Source organism: Eumetopias jubatus, unplaced genomic scaffold (assembly GCF_037043125.1).
Source record: "Eumetopias jubatus isolate StellerSeaLion01/CBP00866 unplaced genomic scaffold, mEumJub1_p1.0 scaffold_2, whole genome shotgun sequence".
Taxonomy (NCBI): domain Eukaryota; kingdom Metazoa; phylum Chordata; class Mammalia; order Carnivora; family Otariidae; genus Eumetopias; species Eumetopias jubatus.
Window position 1 is genome coordinate 168,185,876 of NW_028274808.1, and position 19,578 is coordinate 168,205,453.

The window sequence follows — 19,578 nt, forward strand, 5'->3', positions numbered from 1 at the left end:
AAAAGGAAAACTGTCACCTTCAAATGTATTTTATGAATGTTTTCAGAGTATTTAAAGACTACGTGTGTGTGTGTGTGTGTGTGTGTGTGTGTGTGTGTGTGTGTGTGTTTAAGGGAAATCTGTGAAATATTAGGGCTCACCACCAGATCTTCGGTAGCCTATATAATCAGTCTATAAACATATGACATATATAAACATGGGGAACATGGGGGAGATATGATTGTCTAGGGGAAAGAATAGTAGATAGGTCTCCAAGATTCCTGATCCTAACCGCATAGCTTCTTTGGACTTGATGTGTGACCACAGACCAGTCACTTACAGGTCCATGGACCTTTTCCAATTGAAGTACAGTTGACATACAAGGTTACATTAGTTTCAGGTGCACAACATAGTGACCCAACAACTCTGTATGGTATGCTGTAGCACATACACACGCCACACGTGTGCTACCATCTGTCACCACAAAGCGCTAGCAAAATACCATTGACTATTCCCTGTGCTGTGTCTTTCATTCCTGTGACCCATTCATTCCGTACCTGGAACCCTGGATCTCCTACTCCCACTGATTTTTTATATCTGGGCAAAATCCTATATTTCCCCCCTCCCCTCCCAATTAAAGACAAATTATGTCTTTTAAGTTTACATTTATTAGAGGCCTCTTGCTTCTTGACGATAGGAACTTACTCGCTCCAAACAGTCTTACTGTTATTTTTCTATCTCTTGACAGTGTCTTTGGTGCACAATTTAAACACCTACTGTATTTACGTCCGTGATTTTCAGAGTATGGTCTCTGGACCTGCAGCATCAGCATCACCTTTGGGAATCTGTTAGGAATGCAAATCCTCTGGCCCCGTCCCAGACCTACTCAGACACTGTAGGTAGGAGGGGAGCCCAGAGACCTGTGTTTTAACCCCGCCCGCAGGGAAGCCTGGCCCATACTCCTATTTGAAAATGACTGCTCAGAGCTATATCTCCACAACATATACTCTTATTTTAAGAAAAGCATTTAAGAATAGCTTCTTATTGCCTGGCATCTTGCTCTGTAACTCTACTCCTACCGCTACTCTTCTGAAACTACTACATTATATTATTAGTGCTGATTCTGGGCCAGGTGTGGAGCTAAGCACTCTTTTTGGTTGATCCCATTTAATTCTTCCAATGCCCCTAGGAGGTTGGTAGTACAATGATCTCCCTTTTGCAGTTCACAGAGGATGGTCAGAGATTAGGAGAACTTGGTGAGGAGGATCCCACAGCTAAGAACCAGACGAGCAAGAATTCAAACCTGAGCATTCTGTCTCCAGAGCCCGCAGCTGTTGTCCCAGCTTCCCAGAACCAGACAGGAGCGCACAACAGGTGTACAGCAAATACAATTCTCTCTTGAAGACTACATTTCAAAACGCTCTGGTGCTACTAAATTTTATCTTTTTATCACTCAACTTCGATAAAGCATGATGGGAAATCCCTTTGTTAGCACATTTTGTCAAATCAAAATGCCTTGCAACAGGTGAACGGGATGTCAAAACGTGTGAGACAACAAAACTAATTAAGACGGCTCAAAATACCTATTTCCTCTCTGTATTACTTATCCACACAATTAAAAAGTGGTAGAAACGGGGGCAGGATTAAAATCTGTCTAAATACGGTCAATTGCTGACCCAGTTATGAGACTTCATTTTTGTCAATTCCCCTCAGGACCGTAGGGCTGACAGATTTAAAACAAATGCTTGGAAGACAGTATTGAATTTTGTTTACACATTTAGAAACTAATGATCATCAACGTATGTACTAATTAATTCCTTCCCAAGGACTTCCTGTTACTCAAATAGAGCCCACCTTCGCTCTGAGGGTCAACTAAGGCTAATGGAAGCCAACCCAGCTTTTGCCCATAGGGGTCCCAAATGGATGCCCATCCTTGAGAAAACGGGAAAGTAAAAATAAATCCCCAGCCACAATGAAGCCTGTACCATCTTCTCTTTGCCTGAACTGATAAATCTATAAAATGTACTGGAAAGAGTACATTAAAAAAAGACAAAAAAACCTCACAGTTCTTGCCTCCTAAATGCTAGCTGTTTTCATATCTGTAGAGAGAACTCACACCAGTGAGGCCTGGTGGTCTATCTGTTTTGAAGAATAATCACGGAATTCCCAGGACACTCCGCACCCCGTTTCTTTCTGGTGTTTGTGGGCACCTGAGTTTCTCATAAGGATAAAGGTATTCAAATAGGACTCTTAAAGAGTAAAGGGGTAAATTCACAACCTATACATGGCCTAAGGGTTTCCTGGGGAATTTGCAGAACATGTTTAATCTATGATTGTGAATTATTTCTCAGTAATCATCATGCACACCCAGGAATTATTGTGAGGTAATAAAATCTAATTTTCTTCTAAAAAGTCAAATTGTCAGATTAAATGAATATTTTATAAAGATGAGATAATTAACAATTAATGAAGTTGACATAATATTAGGATGATAAACTTTTTATTAAAGCTATTTTTTAGTTTGTAATTTTAAAAAACATTTTGGAGCCAATAAAATTATTGTAAGGTATCAAACACTTTTGGAGGCCCTATTGTGCATATAGTGCCTGGCTGGCAAAATGGTTTTGGCCGCTGGGTTCCTGGCTGGGCCAAATAGAGAATGCAACCCCAGATTTCCATTCTGAAGTAATCTAATTCAGCCACCATGGACTCTTGCAAACATCATGGCTAATGGGATGTTAACATAAAGGAAGTAATCTTCCTTTAAAATAAAGAATATTTTAGTTGGTTTGTCTCCCTTTCTGATTTTGTCTTATTTTTCCCTCCTTTCCCTTAGGATCCTCTGTTTTGTTTCTTAAATTCCACATATGAGTGAAAGAATCACTAAACACTCTCTCTGAAACTAATAATACACTATATGTTAATTAACTGAATTTGAATTAAATAGATAAAATGAAATGAAGAAAATTTTACTATAGATGAGCCCAGCAGAACACACAGAGCTAAAATAAAACACTTCTTTCTTTTTACCTTGAGAATAGAGATTTGGCAAATGTAATTGGTTGGTTTCAGACATTTTGTCCAGAAATGGGTACGTCAGGGTTGCTTCTGGTTCTGGTGATTTGGGCTTTACCACCTGGATCATGGGCAAAAGACAGAAATGTTACAAGTATTGTCCATTAAAAAATGCACAGGTGAAATAAAAATTAAAGGACTCATGGCTATTACAGAAGTCAACAAACCAGACATTTAACTTTTAAATGGAAATGTTTGCCCTTTCCCCAAAACCCCTTTGTGTTTTCTACATTAATATAGAGGCCAACTTTTTCAGAGAAATCAAACTGGAGCATAAAAATATGATGATCACTCTTCTCCAAACCTAGAAGATAATATTCCATCTTTGGGATTGGACATCACTCTGTCATATTTTCTGATTGATCAATCACATATTCCCTTTCTGATACTACATAATATTGATTTTGTAATGTTAGGAAGTGAGATGTTCCACATAAGATAAAGAAAAAAGATCTTACTATGTAAGTGCTGAATATTAAAATAATATCACTTTCTAATGGACATTATTCTCGAGACACTACAGAGCCCTCCCACAAACTTACACGAAGCACTGTAAAGACAATATATTTTGCCTATTGACAAAGAAGTATTATAAATAACTATTATCAACTAGAGTCACAGCAATGATGCCATCAGGAGATTTTTGAGGCATGTTAGACCAATTGTCCTTACGGTAAATAGTTCCAAAATTATGGCATTAAAAATTCTTATGTTTGCTTTGTAGAAATAGATTTTTTCTTGTTACTGCTGTTTAGTTTTATTTTGTTTTCCCCCAATCTGAATGGCCAATCCTCCTTCTGATTTGTCACTTCCAATCAACTGATTGCTGAAAGACCAGATTACCAAACTGAAGTCTAAAATAAGTCAGTAGATTCTGAGCAGAGATCTGAAAGAGGGGCGTGGTCGTATCAGTTCATGTCCTTTCAGCTGCTTACAGGGCTTTCTCAGATTCACTCTCGCTGGTGGCTGTGTTCCCAACACATTAATTTGATAGCCAACAGGGCAATTGAGGCTATAGAGTGCTTGTTTCCTCATAAGCTGATCTGTGATTTGGTTTTCAGGATGATTTAATGGCTATAATTTCTTTTTGGTAAAATTTTATTTTTCTTTATGAATAATACATTCAACCCTAATGGAATTCTGAAGAAAATAGAGGTAATCACTTCATTCCACATTACAGAGGTCAACTGGATGTCCAAATGAACTTCAACGTTAAACATGCAGCAAAAACTAAAGCTTAGACTCACTAAAGTTGACAACCCCATACCATTTTAACCCAAATTTTAACCCCATACCATCTCCTCCTTAGTTGAGTCTGACAAAAATGTTCCGGGAATGCTCAGTTGTAAATGAATGTTAATAGCAGAAATGGTCAAAATCACCATTATGTAAAAAGATCAGCCTGTGTGCATGGGCACTTTGATAAAGGTAACACTCTCAAGTGAAGCCAGAAAACAAAAGCTCTTGCAATAGTGATCACCTTTCTCTCTTTTTCTAAGAACTAACTCCACAGTAGGGAAAAGAGAGGGGAGGGATTCATATGGTGTAAGAAAAGCATTGGGTTCTAAGACCATTATTCCATTTGCCAACCAACTAGTAGAGATTCCTAACCTGGAGTCCACAGAACAGAATTTAGGGGGTGTATATACTTGGTATCATGGGATACCAAGGAAAACATGGTAATCTCGTGTATTTTATGCTTTAAAAATATTATCTTGAGCATACTGTTTACCAGATGCCAAAGGGTCCACACACACACAAAGTTAAGAACCCCTGAAAACAATTTTTTTCCATAGTATGGTCGACATGACACTGGTGGCCCAAAGATGGACCACACAGATGAGCTACGCAGATGAATGCTCTTTAGTTATTGTGTTTGCTTTGTTTCATTTTTAAAAAAATACTTTCTAGCAATGACAGTTTTCCTTTCAGTTTAGATCTAAGTGGGGGGAAAAGTCCATTTCGAAGAATAATAAATAAACAATGGCTATGAGTGTAACGTGGATAAGGCAAAATTCTGCAAAGGTGGGAAATCCGGCCTGCCCCCAATGTCTTCCGACACTTTAGTTCGTCCTTTTAGACGTCTAGACCATTCTTTAATCCTGCATGTATAAAAATGGGGAATAACTGGAGACTGAAATCCCCCAAAGGCATTTTTGAGGCTCTACCAAGGACATAGCACTGGCAGCTCCTTAAGGTCAGGGGCTGGGTATTCACTGTTGAACATCCAACGTCTGCTACAGGGCCTGGCTTCTAGTAGGTGCAGTCAATACAGGCTGAGTAAATGATGGATGAACTGGAACGAGACGTGGCCAATTTTTCACTCTAAAGTATCCCAACCTCAGGTTAATTTTTAAAGTTGGGATATCACCACATATAGTATGCCAGTGTGCAGGTCCATGGTTCTCTACCTTGGTGGCCTACTGGAATCACCTGGGCAGCTTTGAAAAATACAGATGTGCTGCCCCCAGCGATTCTGATTTATTTTCTAGGGAGCATGCTTGGTATTTTTAAATTCTAAAGGGTAGCCAAGGTTGAGAGGAACTGGCATAAATGATGAAGACTTTTAGACTGGGCCTGAAAACAAACCAAATTAATATGAATGAGATGAGACTCCAAGCAAGGAAGAAATTTAATAAAAACAAGACATTAAAACTCATTATATCAGGATAATAATTTTCTAGTTTCCTTGTTATGCAAGTCCAGAGGCATCAGAAGTACCACTGTTATAAAACAGGTAAATATTGGAAAGGGAATATTTCGTAAGCTGCAAATAAACAACCTCACGCACAGGAAACTAACACCTAACTGCAAAGCTTTAGAACTTATATTCCATTTTTCTTTTAAATGTATGTAATTCTTCATAATTCAAAGTTATTTAAAATAAAATTGAAAAGATATTGAATGAATATATACACATCAATATATATCAGTGGTTACTAATAGAGGTAAGTTTCAGTGACTTTTTCTCTCTATTGCTCTATTTCTATTCTTTTAAATTTATATATTCTTTTTTACATGTTTACATATAGTACTTGATAGATTTGTAACATTTGTATGCACATTACTATAAATATAAGTTAAAAAAATGTATAGCTCCAGACTGAATGTTTGTGGCCTCCCAAAATTCATGTTGAAATCCTAACCCTCAAGGTGGTGGTATTACAGGCGCCTGGGTGGCTCAGTTGGTTAAGCGACTGCCTTCGGCTCAGGTCATGATCCTGGAGTCCTGGGATCGAGTCCCGCATCGGGCTCCCCGCTCAGCAGGGAGTCTGCTTCTCCCTCTGACCCTCTTCCCTCTCGTGCTCTCTATCTCTCATTCTCTCTCTCTCAAATAAATAAATAAAATCTTAAAAAAAAAAAAAGGTGGTGGTATTAGGAAGTGGTGCCTTTGGTAGGTGATTTGTGCCCTTATAAAAGAGACTCAAGAGACCTTCCTCACCCCACCCACCAAGTGAGGATACTGCAAGACAGTGATCCGTGAGCCAGGAAGTGGATTCTCACCAGACACCTTGGTCTTGGACTTCCAGCCTCCAGAGGTGTGAGAAATAAATTTCTGCTGTTTACAAGCCACCGGTAGCCTGCCGGAGCATCCCACATGACCTAGTGCATACATCTTTCTATATGCATTTATATTGTTTTACAATTGTTTTACAATGGACACGTAGTATATTTGTATTTAGAAAAAAAATACAGATTGAAGATAGGAATCGATCTGGAGAGAAAATAAATCTTCATTATGAACAAGCGCCACTGATCTCCATTCACGTCATAAGCGAGCTATGAAGCCGCACTGATTTTGGATCGAACTGCTTTAGTCCACCATGTACATTACCTTTTGTGACAGCACCAACTCCACCTTTCCACTCATCTCATTTTCCAGTTTCTTCTGGTCTTTTTCTTCTGGCACATCGTTCTTCAGTTGGGGGCTGGAGGAAAACTCCACAAAGGGCATAGTCGGGCTGGATCGAGTCACAGTTGTTGTAAAATGCTGGGGTTCTGAAAATGGAGTTATGTTCAGAAACATAAAAAAGAAGAGAACCATGTAAAGGACCATTTATCCTGTGATGCCATGAAGTCCACTGAGTACATATCCTGCCCAGGGCCATAAGGAGTTGGATTTCGGGGTGATGAGAGGTATTAAAGAGCCTAAGATGCCAGAATTTTCTAGGCTCTTTCAAGACATAAAAAAAAAAAAAAAATCACACAACGCAAAACACATCAAAGGACCCCACTATGGAAAATTTAAGTTCTTAGTAAGAGTCACTGTTTCCCCATGAAAAACACTACCTGAGACAAAATGTTGACATAAAATATAATGGTAGGTGGGTTGGGTGGGAGAACATTAAAGATAGTTTCTATCCAAATGACTGAGTGGCAGCCTGAGTTTTTCTTTCATATTTCAATGCTCCTTTGAAACAGTACATTTTCATAATTGGAATGTATTAAGGATTGCGTGGTACATATAAGGCAGTGAAAATAAAGTGTTCTCTGATATATAAGGAAGAATTAGGTATAGTCTGGAGTGAGGGGGCATATCAAGATGTGGAGGTACAATCTAGTTTGAAAAAGCACATGCTAAAATTTTTAGGAATGCCATTTATTTTAAAATAATTTGGCATTTAGAAGACGGTAGGAGGTTTTTATGTTCGCCAAAAGAAGAAATGTGTTAAAAGTATTGAGAAACATTAATTTAGGGAACAGTGGGTCTCTATTCATACTCACTGTCCATATTGCTGGCATTACTTGATTCTTTTAAAACTATTCACCAGCTTTTTCATTTTAGTGTCTATGTTATGATATATTTTGAATTATATCTTATCTGATGATGTTCTGTGTGTTAAAATAGGACCCCCAATTTTTAGCATCATCTATTTGGGGAAATATAACCTTTATGATGATGGAGATATACTTTCAAAAAAACAAAAAAATACCACAGTAGCAGAAAAGAATGGGCTCCTGTTTCTACAGCAAGATAAATCATATGGTCAGATTTCCCCAGGAAGCCTCTAGGTGGCAGCACAATCACACCAGTTACAGAGCCTTGCTTTGCTACCTTTCTATGGCTCAGTGGGAGAAATTCTTGACTGTTTTCATTGTAGCTTAACAGTTATCATGATCTACCTTAAAACTAGTTTGTTAGGGGACAAACCTGATGAGGCAGGTTCTGTATTCCCTTTCCGTGTTTCTTCGCCATCGTTCTCATCCTCTTGACTGTTCAGTTCGGTTTCCTCAGTGGTTGCCTGAAAAGAAAAAGATTTTTTTCCCGTTTGAATAAATTATCTCTTTGAAAGTTCTAAAAGGTAAAAGGTTTCTTTCTTTCTTTCTTTTCTTCCTTCCTTCCCCTTCCTTCCTTCCTTCATTTCCCTTTTTCTTTCTTTCTTTTCCTTTCTTCCTTCCTCTCTTTCCTTTCCTTTTTTTTTCTTTCTTCCTGAATAGTTATTTTTAGGCCAATGAGGTAAGGTGCCTATATGAATTCATACTTTTTCCATTTCCTAAGTAGCCTTAGGGTGAAAAGCTGCGTTGGTTGGAAGGAGACAGTCCATGAAGGAGAAGAGGGACAATATGAGGTCACATGCACCCACCACCCCCCAACCTCCTCTGACCGCCTCAGACGCACACTCCACTTTTCCCTTCCCATCACCACTGAATTTTCAAAATCATAGTCACTACCTACTTGCTCCCAAATGCCTTTAAAGTTGGCTTAGAGTCATATCACCAGTGAAAAAAAATTTTTTTAAGGTTATAATTAACCTTTCAGTAGCTTGTCTTCAGCACAGATGTCTCTGACTCCTAGCACTATGAATTTCATTCTTTATGTTCGCTTTCTCTCTGGGCTCTCAAGAACTCTCTCTGACCTGATTTCTCATTCTCTCTCTCCAACCATTTTCCATCACCTGTCCTGAATCACTCACAAATGTATCAATTATTCTCATACATTCACCATTATGCTCTCTACCCATTTGTGAACTGTACTTTCATCTCTAGCCCGAGTGTCCATCAGAGCTTCGGTCTGACACATTGGTGTCATGGTAAATGACTCACTCAACATGCTAAAAGCTACCTTCATAAAGCCCCTTCTCCAAATCTCACAATTTCTGTTTATGACATTAGTTCTCCCCAGTACACAAATTAAACTCTGAAGTGTTTCCTGACTCATATCTCATGATTGCCTATCATTTGTCAAGTCCTGCCAAGGTTCTAACATAACAGTTTTCATATCCATCTCTTCCTTTCTGTTTCTATAAGCTAGGGCCTGAGTTGATTCTTGACTCCCATGTTCTTCCACTAAGGGGTCTCTCTGATTTGGATCTCGCTGTTTAATTCACTTGGCACATTACCATGATATTCATCTCTTTCAATAGTACCTCAGTTCATCACTTTTATGCCTGTGTTCCTCTCTTTCAGAAGTACTTCAACTTATGTTTTATACTTCTTAAAATTTATAACATTAAAAAAACCTTGGAACAACTTAAATGTCCAACAATTGGAGAATGGTTGAATGAATTTTGGTATGTCCATAGAAGGAAATGTTATGCAGTCATAAAAAATGGTATTAAACAATAAATGATATGTGAAAATACTTATTATTTAATGTTAAGTCAGAAGATGTAAACTGTATATCCAGGATGATGCCTACATATGTTAAACTTTGAATATGCTATATTTATACACAAATACATATACCTGATAATACATATATAAAAATGTCTATAAAATATAGGAAATATACTAAAATATTAAGAGTGATTATTTTTAATGTGCTTAAATTTTGGATGACTTTTTCTTCTTTATAAATATATTTTCTGTATTCCAAAATGTTCCCCGATGACTATTGCTTCTGATTCAGAAAACAAAATCAATCTAATTTTACATTATCTTTAGTTGGGAGCCAACTGACTCCAGAGTAATTCCAAAATTCTTCCACTAATATTATAGTAGTTGCTTGATAAACGTAATGGGAAGGATGATTAAATACTGGCCAGAATATACCTCAACAACCAAAGAGAACAAATTAATGACTATTATTTTTTTAGTAATAGTGTCTTACTGTAAAGGGCTAAAGTTGAATTTTTAAAATATGTATGAAATACTAAAAGGTTTTAAGATAAATATTAAAATTGGTTTCAGCAAAGGCATTATTAAATACTTTATAAAATATCCCCATGGGTTCTCAAAAAGCTATGAATTTATTGGTGTCTTATAAGTATATATAGTTTACTCATAAATCAAAATTTGTTTTTCAACTAACCAAAAGCCCTTTGTTAAAGTTCATGTATTGGTGGAAATTGTTATTGAATTCTATAAAAACAAAGAAACTTTATGAAAAAATGTAAGAACTGTTCAACATATGCCAATCAAAAATGTGATACGCCATATTAATAAAATGAAGGATAAAAATCATATGCTCATCTCAACAGATGCAGAAAAAGCATTTGACAAAATTCAACCACTTTTCATGATAAAAGCTCTCAACAAATTAGGTATAGAAGAATGTAAGTAAACATAATAAAGGTCATATTTGACATGTTCATAACTAACATTGTATTTACTGGTGAAAAGCACAAAGCCTTTCCTCTAGGATCAGGAACAAGACAGGGTGCCCACTCTCCTCACTTATACTCAACATAGTACTGGAAATCCTAGCCAGAGGAATTAGGCAAGAAAAAGAAATAGAAGGCATCCAAATAGGAAAGGACAAAGCAAAATTATTTGTTTGCAGAGGACATGCTCTTATATACAGAAAATGCTAAAGATTCCACCAAAAAACCGTTAAAACTAATAAATGAATTCAGTAAAGTTGCAGGATACAAAATCAATATACAACTATCCAAAAAAGAAGAAAACCATCCCATTTACAATAACATTGTAGAAATAAATTTAACCAAGGTGAGATATCTGTACACTAAAAACTATTACATTGATGAAGGAATTGAAGAAGATACAACTAAATAGAAAGATAGCTTGTGTTCATGAATTGGAAGAATTAATATTGTTAAAATGTCCATACTACCCAAAGCAATTTATAGATTCAATGTAATCCCTATCCAAATTCCAATGGCATTATTCACAGAAATTTTTAAAAACCCCTAAAATTCATATGGAACTACAGAAGACCCCAAAGAGCTAAAGCAATCTTGAGCAAGAAGAGCAAAGCTGGAGGCACCATACTTCTTGATTTCAAATTATATTAGGAAGCTACAGTAATCAAAACAGTATGGTACTGTCATAAAAACAGGCACATAGATCAATGGAATAGAATAGAGAGCCCAGGAATCAACCCACACTTTTATAGTCAACTAATTTTTGACAAGGGCACCAAGAACACGCAAAATGGGTAAAGGATTTCTTCAATAAGTGATGTTGGGAAAATTGGATCTCTACATATGAAAGAATGAAATTTGATTCTTATCTTACACCATACACAAAAATCAATGTTTAAATGGAATAAAGACTTAGAACTGCAAAACTCCTAGAAGAAAGCAGCAGAAAACCTCCTTGGCATTGGTCTCGGCAGTGATTTTTTTGGATTTGACACCAAAAGCACAGGCAACAAAAGCAAAAATACACAACAAACTAAAAAGTTTCTTCACAGCAGAGGAAACAGTTAACAGAATGAAAGGGTAATCTACAGAGTGGGAAAAATATTTACAAATCATATATCCAATAAGGAATTAATTCCAAAATATATAAGGCACTCTTACACACTCTTATAACCCCACAGGAAAAAAAAAAAAAGCAAATAAACCAATTAAAAATAGTTAAACAGGTATTCGAAAAGATGCTCAACATCACTAATTATCAGGGAGATCAAAACCACAATGAGATATCACCTCACATCTGTTAGGGATGGCTATTACTAAAAAGTCAAAGGTAACAAGTGTTGTCAAGGATGTGGAGAAAAGTGAATTCTTGCATACTGATGGTGGGAAGGTAAGTTGGTACAGCCATTGTGGAAAACCGTGTGGAGGATCCTCAAAAAATAAAAAAAAATAAAAAAAACTTTAAAATAGAACTATCATATGATCTAGCAATTTCACTTCTGGGTATATATCTAAAGAAAGTGAAATCAGTATCGTAAAGAGCTACCTGCACTCCCTTGTTCACTGCAGCATTATTCACAATAGCCAGGATATGGAAACAACCTAAATAAAAGGTTGATGGATGAATGGATAAAGAAAATGGGATATCTAAATATTACATTATATGTATAATGAAATACATAAAAATATGATGATACATAAATATTATATACAAATACATCATTGGTGTATATATAATGTATATCTATATACAAATAAATATCTATCTCTTATCTATCTAAACATATGAACACACAGACATAATGGGATATTACTGAGCCATAAGAAAGAAGGAAATCCTGCCATTTGCAACATGGATGAACCTGGAGAACATTATGCTAAGTGAAATAAGCCAGACATAGAAAGACAAATATTGCATGATCTCAGTTATATGTGGAATCTAAAAAAATAAAATTGAAAAAGCTGAACTTACAGTAACAGAGAGTAGAGTGGCAGTTACCACAGGCTGGGGTATGGGGAAGGAAAAAAAAGGAGAATGGCTGTTGCTAGGGTCTGGGGGAAGGGGGATAGTGGGGAGTTATTGTTTAATGGGTAGAGTTTTGGTTTTGCAAGATGAAAAGAGATCTGGAGATGTATGGTGGTGGTTGCATGTTATGAATGTGCTTAATACCACTCAAGTGTACACATAAAAATGCTTAAGATAGTAAATTTTATGTCACATGTATTTTACCACAATAACAAAATTGGAAAAAAAACCTGTAAAAAATAAATAAAAATTGCTTGCAAATTATCTAAGATTAAAAAAAGCACAAAGAAACTTCAGGCAACAAGGCTTCCAAGCTTCTAAGAGATTTTACAATAGCATCTAGTAGCAAAAATGTGTTTTTTCTTTCGGAGGATGGGGTGATTTTGAACTCCTCATAATTAGATGGGCATTTTCTAGTGATAGATTACCATGTATCAACTCTGGAAGAACATAATATTAAATTAAAATATACTTTTAAAATCCTAGGCTGGAAATAAGCATCATATTTATATTATTTGATGGATTCTGTAACATTAAATATATTAACAAGCCTGAGTTGAATCCCTTTAAAGAGACTTTAATGAGTGGAAGTAGTTAAATAAACCAAAGTCTCTTTTATTACATATGTTATATGTACATGTTGTGTGTGTGTGTTTACATTATTTATGAATGACTGACATAATAGCAGCATTTGAAGATCAACCGGCCTAGCATTACAAAAGAATAATTTAGATTTTGTAATTCAACATACTCCCCCACCACACACATAGAAATATCAATATGTGATAGTATTTTTGTTTTATGATGTCCATATATAAAATACTATCAGAAATACTGATTTTTTAGGTTGTTCCCCCAAATTGATTAGATTATAGAAACTATCTGAGGTTGGGAAACAAATTTGCAGATTTAAATACTGATGAATAATACTTTTGAGAACACTAGTGTTTCCAATTACTAGAAACAAAATAAATAACTACAGAAACTGGGCCAAAGCCTCCCCACTTCAAAAATGAACAAAGAAATGGGCATAATTTCTTAAATCTTGGATGCCATCAATTCTAAGTTGCATTATTTTAGGTATTACTAAGAAAGAAAACACACAGTTAAATATGATACACTTGACTGTAAGATACATACTGGTTTAGATACATTCAAATGTGGAAAGTGTGCCACTTGGAATGAAGGGAATAATTCATGAAGTCCTTTAGACATAATTTATAATGGAAAGGAGACAAAATCCTCAAGCACTACTCACTAAGGATTATTTTACGAACACATCACATTCCAGTAAGATTTTACTTATGCATGACTAATGGAGCATTTCCATTTCCAAGAATTCTCAGATTTCTCAGTGCCTTTCTATATGGCTTACCACTCAAACACTGAGCTACCCGATGACCCTATTTATCTTCCCTTAAAATGATGCTTTAAAGGGTAGTGACTGTAGCCACCTTCAATACTTCCGGCATTTACCATGAGTCAGTGCTGTTGGGGCACCTGACATGGATTATCTCACTTGATGCTTACAGCAAGCTTATAAGGTATGTATCAAGATGATTCTCTTTATACAGGTGAGGAAACTGAGGCCGAGGAGTCTACGTGGCTTATGCAGGGTCACTGCCAGTAGGCAGGGAAGGTGGGAACCGTACCCAGTGCTGGTAACCTCAGCACTCCCGTCATCTGGGTTTGGACTCACACCCACCTCTACATCGTCCCCAGGTATTTAAAGGTTTTGATTGTTAAGATGCAATATAAGAACCTGAGAGTCCCCAAGTTTATTGCTGAAATGATTCAAACTGCCTTTTCCATTCCCTTTTTTTGTTATCCATTCTACTTCTCATCCATTTGTTCTACAAAAGATGAGAACTCTCTGGAGTCTTCTCAGAACAGGAGGCAATCTAGCTAAGTCTCCACTTCTGAGGGCAGCTTGAGACCAGACTGCCCCCATTCACCACCCCCATCTTGGGGCTTTCCACCCAGCCCAGGTTCTGAGGGGTCTGGGGTGCACGCAGCACAACATCCGGCATAGAGCAGATATGTAATCGATGCTAGGTAAGCAAATATGTTATGCATTCTTTATGGAATTTATACTCTCAAGCTTACTTTAGATACATATTATTCGCCCAAACCAGGCTATTAGCTGGCAAAATATTCAGGGTAAATTAAGAGAAAAAGCAAGCTATGACCCAATCTGAATAACATGAGTCCATTTAAAAAATATTTTATATGCACTGAGAAAAAAGAGGAGAACAATACACGTTTTTTAAAAAAAATCTTAGTATCAATTTCTGAGTGGCTGGAGGAGTATGTAATTTATATTTTCTTTGTACCTTTCTGTGTTCTGCAATATGTATAGAATACAGCTGACTCGAGCAAAGGTGGGGTTAGGGGCGCTAACCCCTCTGCACAGTCAAAAATTCAAGTGTAACTTTTGACTCCTCAAAACTTAACTACTAATAGTCTACTGATGACCAGAAACCTCACTGATAACATGATCAGTCGATTAACAGATATCTTGTGTGTTACATGTATTCCCTACATATTCTTAAAATAAAGTAAGAGAACTAGAGAAAAGAAAATGTTACTAAGAAAATCATAAGGAAGATACATACAGTACTGTATATATTGAAAAAAGTCCACGTATAAGCGGACCCATGCGGTTCAAACCATAAGAGTCAACTGTGTATGTAATCAAGGGAAATCCCCAAGGACAGTTTAATTAACTTGTGTCTGGCCCTTGCATTTGAAGATTTGTTATTTTTGTACTCGCATCACAACTTCAAAGGAAATGAGTTCAAAATTGGCAGTTTTAACCTAATGGACTCAGAAATTTGCCTAAAACAAACCTGCCTTGCTGGAAAATGCACTTTCTGACCCATACTTCCCTTTGGTTTCAGCTAAACAGGGAGATGCCTTCCCTTCTCCGACAGGTAACACTGTCTCAAGAATGACAACAAGTAAATAAGCACAGATCCCTGGGCCTGAGTAAATGAGAGCACAGACAGGTTACAGGGGCCCAAGCCAGGAGTTGGCTTCTCCTTGACTGAGAACACAATCCAAACTGGCTCAGGTGCCAGACTTAGCCCTGAGGCCACAGGGGGGAGGTGGCAGTTTCCTGGCCTAAGAGGAATCTGGTCTAGCCACAAAATCTACCTAGCATCTGGCTGCTCATTCTAACAAGGATCTTATTGGTGGGTTGGCCCAAGAGTGACACTGGAAAAGCAATTGGAAATACAAAGCAGGGAGAGCGGGAACCATCCTGAGACCCAAAGCTTGGGTGGTCCTGTTTCCAGGATGGAAGAATGATGAGAAGTTAGGCTGATCATTTAAATTCCATGGGTTGGAAGATGTGATACCCAACGTCCTTTCCTGAGCTTCTATTCTGTGACTGAGTGATTTCCTGGCTTCGGTCTCGAATAACTTCTCTGGACAGAAGCCTGGAAAATCGGTCTATTTATGTCTTGGCACCATGACTCAGGTGTCACATATGCCATGCATGTGTTTCTCCTTTCACTTTTATACCTCGGAGTATCTGTTTTCACTGGGTGAAAGAGGATCTACATGGAGAATCAGACTCTCTATTCCTTAGACTTTTTCTTTTTGCCTAAACTTTTCGAACCCACAATGTGAGGCTCTGGTCCATGTAAGATGGGCTGGATTTGAGTTCTTTTTTATTGTCTCTGATGTATCATCTGCAAATGCTTCTTTACCTAAATATCTTTAATGACTTATAATTTAACACTCTTACAATTCCTTCTGGACGGAGAAAACAGCTTCTCAAGAAATGCCTGTTGACATCTGACATCTGAAAGGAATTTGCAGTTGGTCTCAGTTGTAAGGAAAATAGCACCTACTCAAATGCCTTCTCCCAGCTCTCACTGCAAAATGAAATGTTTCAAGAAAGATCTGATTGTTTTCCGGGATCAGACAACATTCGTAAAGTTCTGAATTTTCAAGAGGAAGGCCTAGAGCTGATATTATCAAGGTTGAAAAAACAGACCTACCTTATTACTTAGCTTTGAGAAAACCAGATGAAATAGTTTAGAAACCTACTAGCGAAGTCTGGCCCTTGGTCAAGGAGGGAGAATTGTCACAGATCTGATAGGAAGGGGCTGGCCAGCAGGGGGCATGACCGTCACCTGGGACGAGCTGGTGAGTGGGAGCTGGTCAGCAGGGTCTAGGTGGCAGAGGAAAGCCAGAATTGGGAAAGAGGGAGTAACAGGAGGAGCAGAAAGAGCTGAGGAGGCACCACAGGAACATCTGCAGGGCAATCTTCTGGAAAAAGCTATTCACATCTGCATGTTTCTTAGTGAATTACAGCTGGGACGACTGACAAGCTGAGCTGGACGATGACAAGAAATTCATCCCATTTGTTTGAAATTCACACCTGTGCAAGACGGTGATTTTGATGATCTTGCTTTAACCTGAGAAACTTTATACCTACCCCTTTTCGGGGCTTCTGAAAAATATATCGTAACTTTCTCCCATTTGTTGTATGACCATATTAAAAGTAACTTAAGGGCACCTCTGCCTGTGAGTCTGACAAGTGCTCTCCAGACAGGAATTCTCACACTAACCATCAGATGCATACACTATTATTATCTTTGTCTTTAATATACACTGAGGCTCAGGTGGGGTTAGATCTTTGACCTACCGCATGGAGTACTCTAGGTACTTTAGGATAAAGGCTCATTTTTGGTACCAGAGAGGAAGGAAGAGATTCAAATACAAATACAACTCACAGCAGATCAAGAAAACACTTGGACTAGCTTTGAGGGAGACATAAATATCTCTCTGTAGGTTACTGAGCAGGAGACATTCATCATCACCTAAGAAGAATTTCCAACTTATTTTCTAATCCTGGATTCCTGGATTTGTGCTATGACAGGCTTTTCTTATAGAAGCCAATATTTTAAAAATGCCAAGTAAAACAAAAAAGTGTTAGGTTTCTGCTGGGACCTATCTCAGGGATACACCAGGTCCGGTTGCGGGAGACAGGATCCCTCTGCTTGGAGTATGTAGCATCTTAGTCACCCTCATCATCTCTTAACCCTGTGACCCCCCTCTGGGAACCTTCTTGTGGCTTCCTCACCACCGTCCAAGCCTTTGCTTCTGCTATTCCCAACGTGCAGAAGAGCCTGCTCCATTCCATCGCAAATCCCACACTTAAGGTCAAGTTTCAAAACCGCATCCCACACAAAACCTTTCCCACTAACCCCAACCTATAATGATCTTTTTTTTTTAAGATATTTATTCATTTCAGACACAGAGATACAGAGAAAGAGAGAGAGCATGAGCAGGGGGAGAGGCAGAGGGAGAGGGAGAAGCGGGCTCCACGCTGAGCCAGGAACCCGATGTGGGGCTCGATCCCAGGACCCCGGGATCACGACCTGAGCCGAAGGCAGACGCTCAACCATCTGAGCCACCCAGGCGCCCCACCAACATATAAAGATCTTATCCGTTCTCTGCAATCTTATATCCCTCTAGTCTTCTGACCCTATTATCTAGCACTTAATTAAATTGTATTTTATACACTTTTCTGGTTGCTTTATGAAAACTTCCCTCCTGGCAAGTTTATGAGGGCTCTTTTTTTTTTTTCTATTTCAAAAATGGGGCAGAGAGTAGTCCTTAACTCATGCTTATTGGTGAACAGGCAGCCATTGGCAAGGTAATTGCTGTCAGAGTGTCATTACCTTAAAGGTGATTCTGATGAGGACGATCTGGAGTTTGGTGGTATCAACAGATACAGCCAAAGTATTGAAAAAAAATAGTAACAAGCCTAACTTAATTGAGGATCCATTTCTAAAGTGAGAGACCAATGGTCCCAAGAGTTTTCAATGAGAAAGGTGAGGTAGAAAGAAACCAGAGAGAGGACAGAATATCACACAAAAGTGGTTGTGCTGGCCCCAGAGGCTGACGCCCCAACCTTAGCCTGTCCCCCACTCCTGAAGTCTTGCCACCACCCTCCTCTGTCGCTCTGCCTCACGGTCTGAATGAACACTCCTGCCTACGGCCGCCATGGCCTTTGAGCAGTCCCAGCTCGCCCTGGACAACGGTGACATTTTGGTGGTGGGGGAGGCTACTCCTCTGTAAAGAGTGTATCTGTTGGGAATGCAATTTTTGGAAGAAAGACACCATTTAAAAGGAACACTATTCCTTTGACAGCCCTGCAGAACGGGGAAAATGAATGAGAAAACAGCACATTGAGTCCAAGCTGGTCTCAGGCCCTGGGAGGCGCTGAGGTGCAGAAACCACTGTTTTAGGCTGGTTCCCCTACTTTGCCATGACCAGTTCATTCCACCCCTTCAACAGGAGGACACTGGTTGTAACACAGTCAAGAAATGCTTTTCTTGGAATACAGGGAAGGAAGTAAAATGAGGAGTAGGTTTATTGGGAGAAGCGATTCTTTTCAAAGGACTCTTGGGATAACACATTCAGAATGGAAAACTTTTGATGTCCTAAGTTGTAAGTGAGTATGAAGACTGTTTTAATAATGAGCCAACATTTTGTGTAGTACAACTAACCACTTGGCTTAGAGTCTAACAGATATGTATAGGTAGTTATCTACTCAGAAAATACTGTCATAGTCCCTGCCATAGTTGAGGCAAGAGCCTGAAGTACTGAGCCAGGGTAAATAAAGGCTACTTCCTATTCAGAACCACTAGGGCTTCTGAACTAGAAATTGCTCCAAACTAGGCAGTGTTTCTTTCTTTTCTTTTCTTTTTTTTCCTCTTTTTTTAAAGGTTTATTTATTTGAGAGAGAGAGAGAGAGAGCACGTATGGGCGGGGCAGAGGAAGAAGGAGAAAGAATCTCAAGCAGACTCCACGCGGAGCACAGAGCCCGATGCAGGGCTTGATCTCATGACCCTGAGATCACGACCTGAGCCGAAACCGAGAGTCGGACACTTAACCGACTATGCCACCCAGGCGCCCCAAAACTAGGCAGTTTTT

General features: G+C 38.3%; 1 protein-coding gene across 5 annotated transcripts in view; it reads right to left on the reverse strand.

The window, feature by feature from the left end:
- Positions 1-19,578, reverse strand: part of LIMCH1 (LIM and calponin homology domains 1) — a 321,144-nt gene that overhangs the window by 28,677 nt on the left and 272,889 nt on the right. For 4 of the 5 annotated variants that reach the window (XM_088021185.1, XM_088021187.1, XM_088021186.1 and 1 more), the window contains 3 exons: positions 8,207-8,297; positions 6,890-7,053; positions 3,010-3,115 (listed from right to left, as the gene is read on the reverse strand). In XM_088021185.1, the coding sequence (XP_087877311.1) occupies positions 3,010-3,115; positions 6,890-7,053; positions 8,207-8,297 (361 nt within the window). The remainder of the gene's footprint in view (positions 1-3,009; positions 3,116-6,889; positions 7,054-8,206; positions 8,298-19,578) is intronic. The other variant, XM_088021188.1, reaches the window with a different exon arrangement.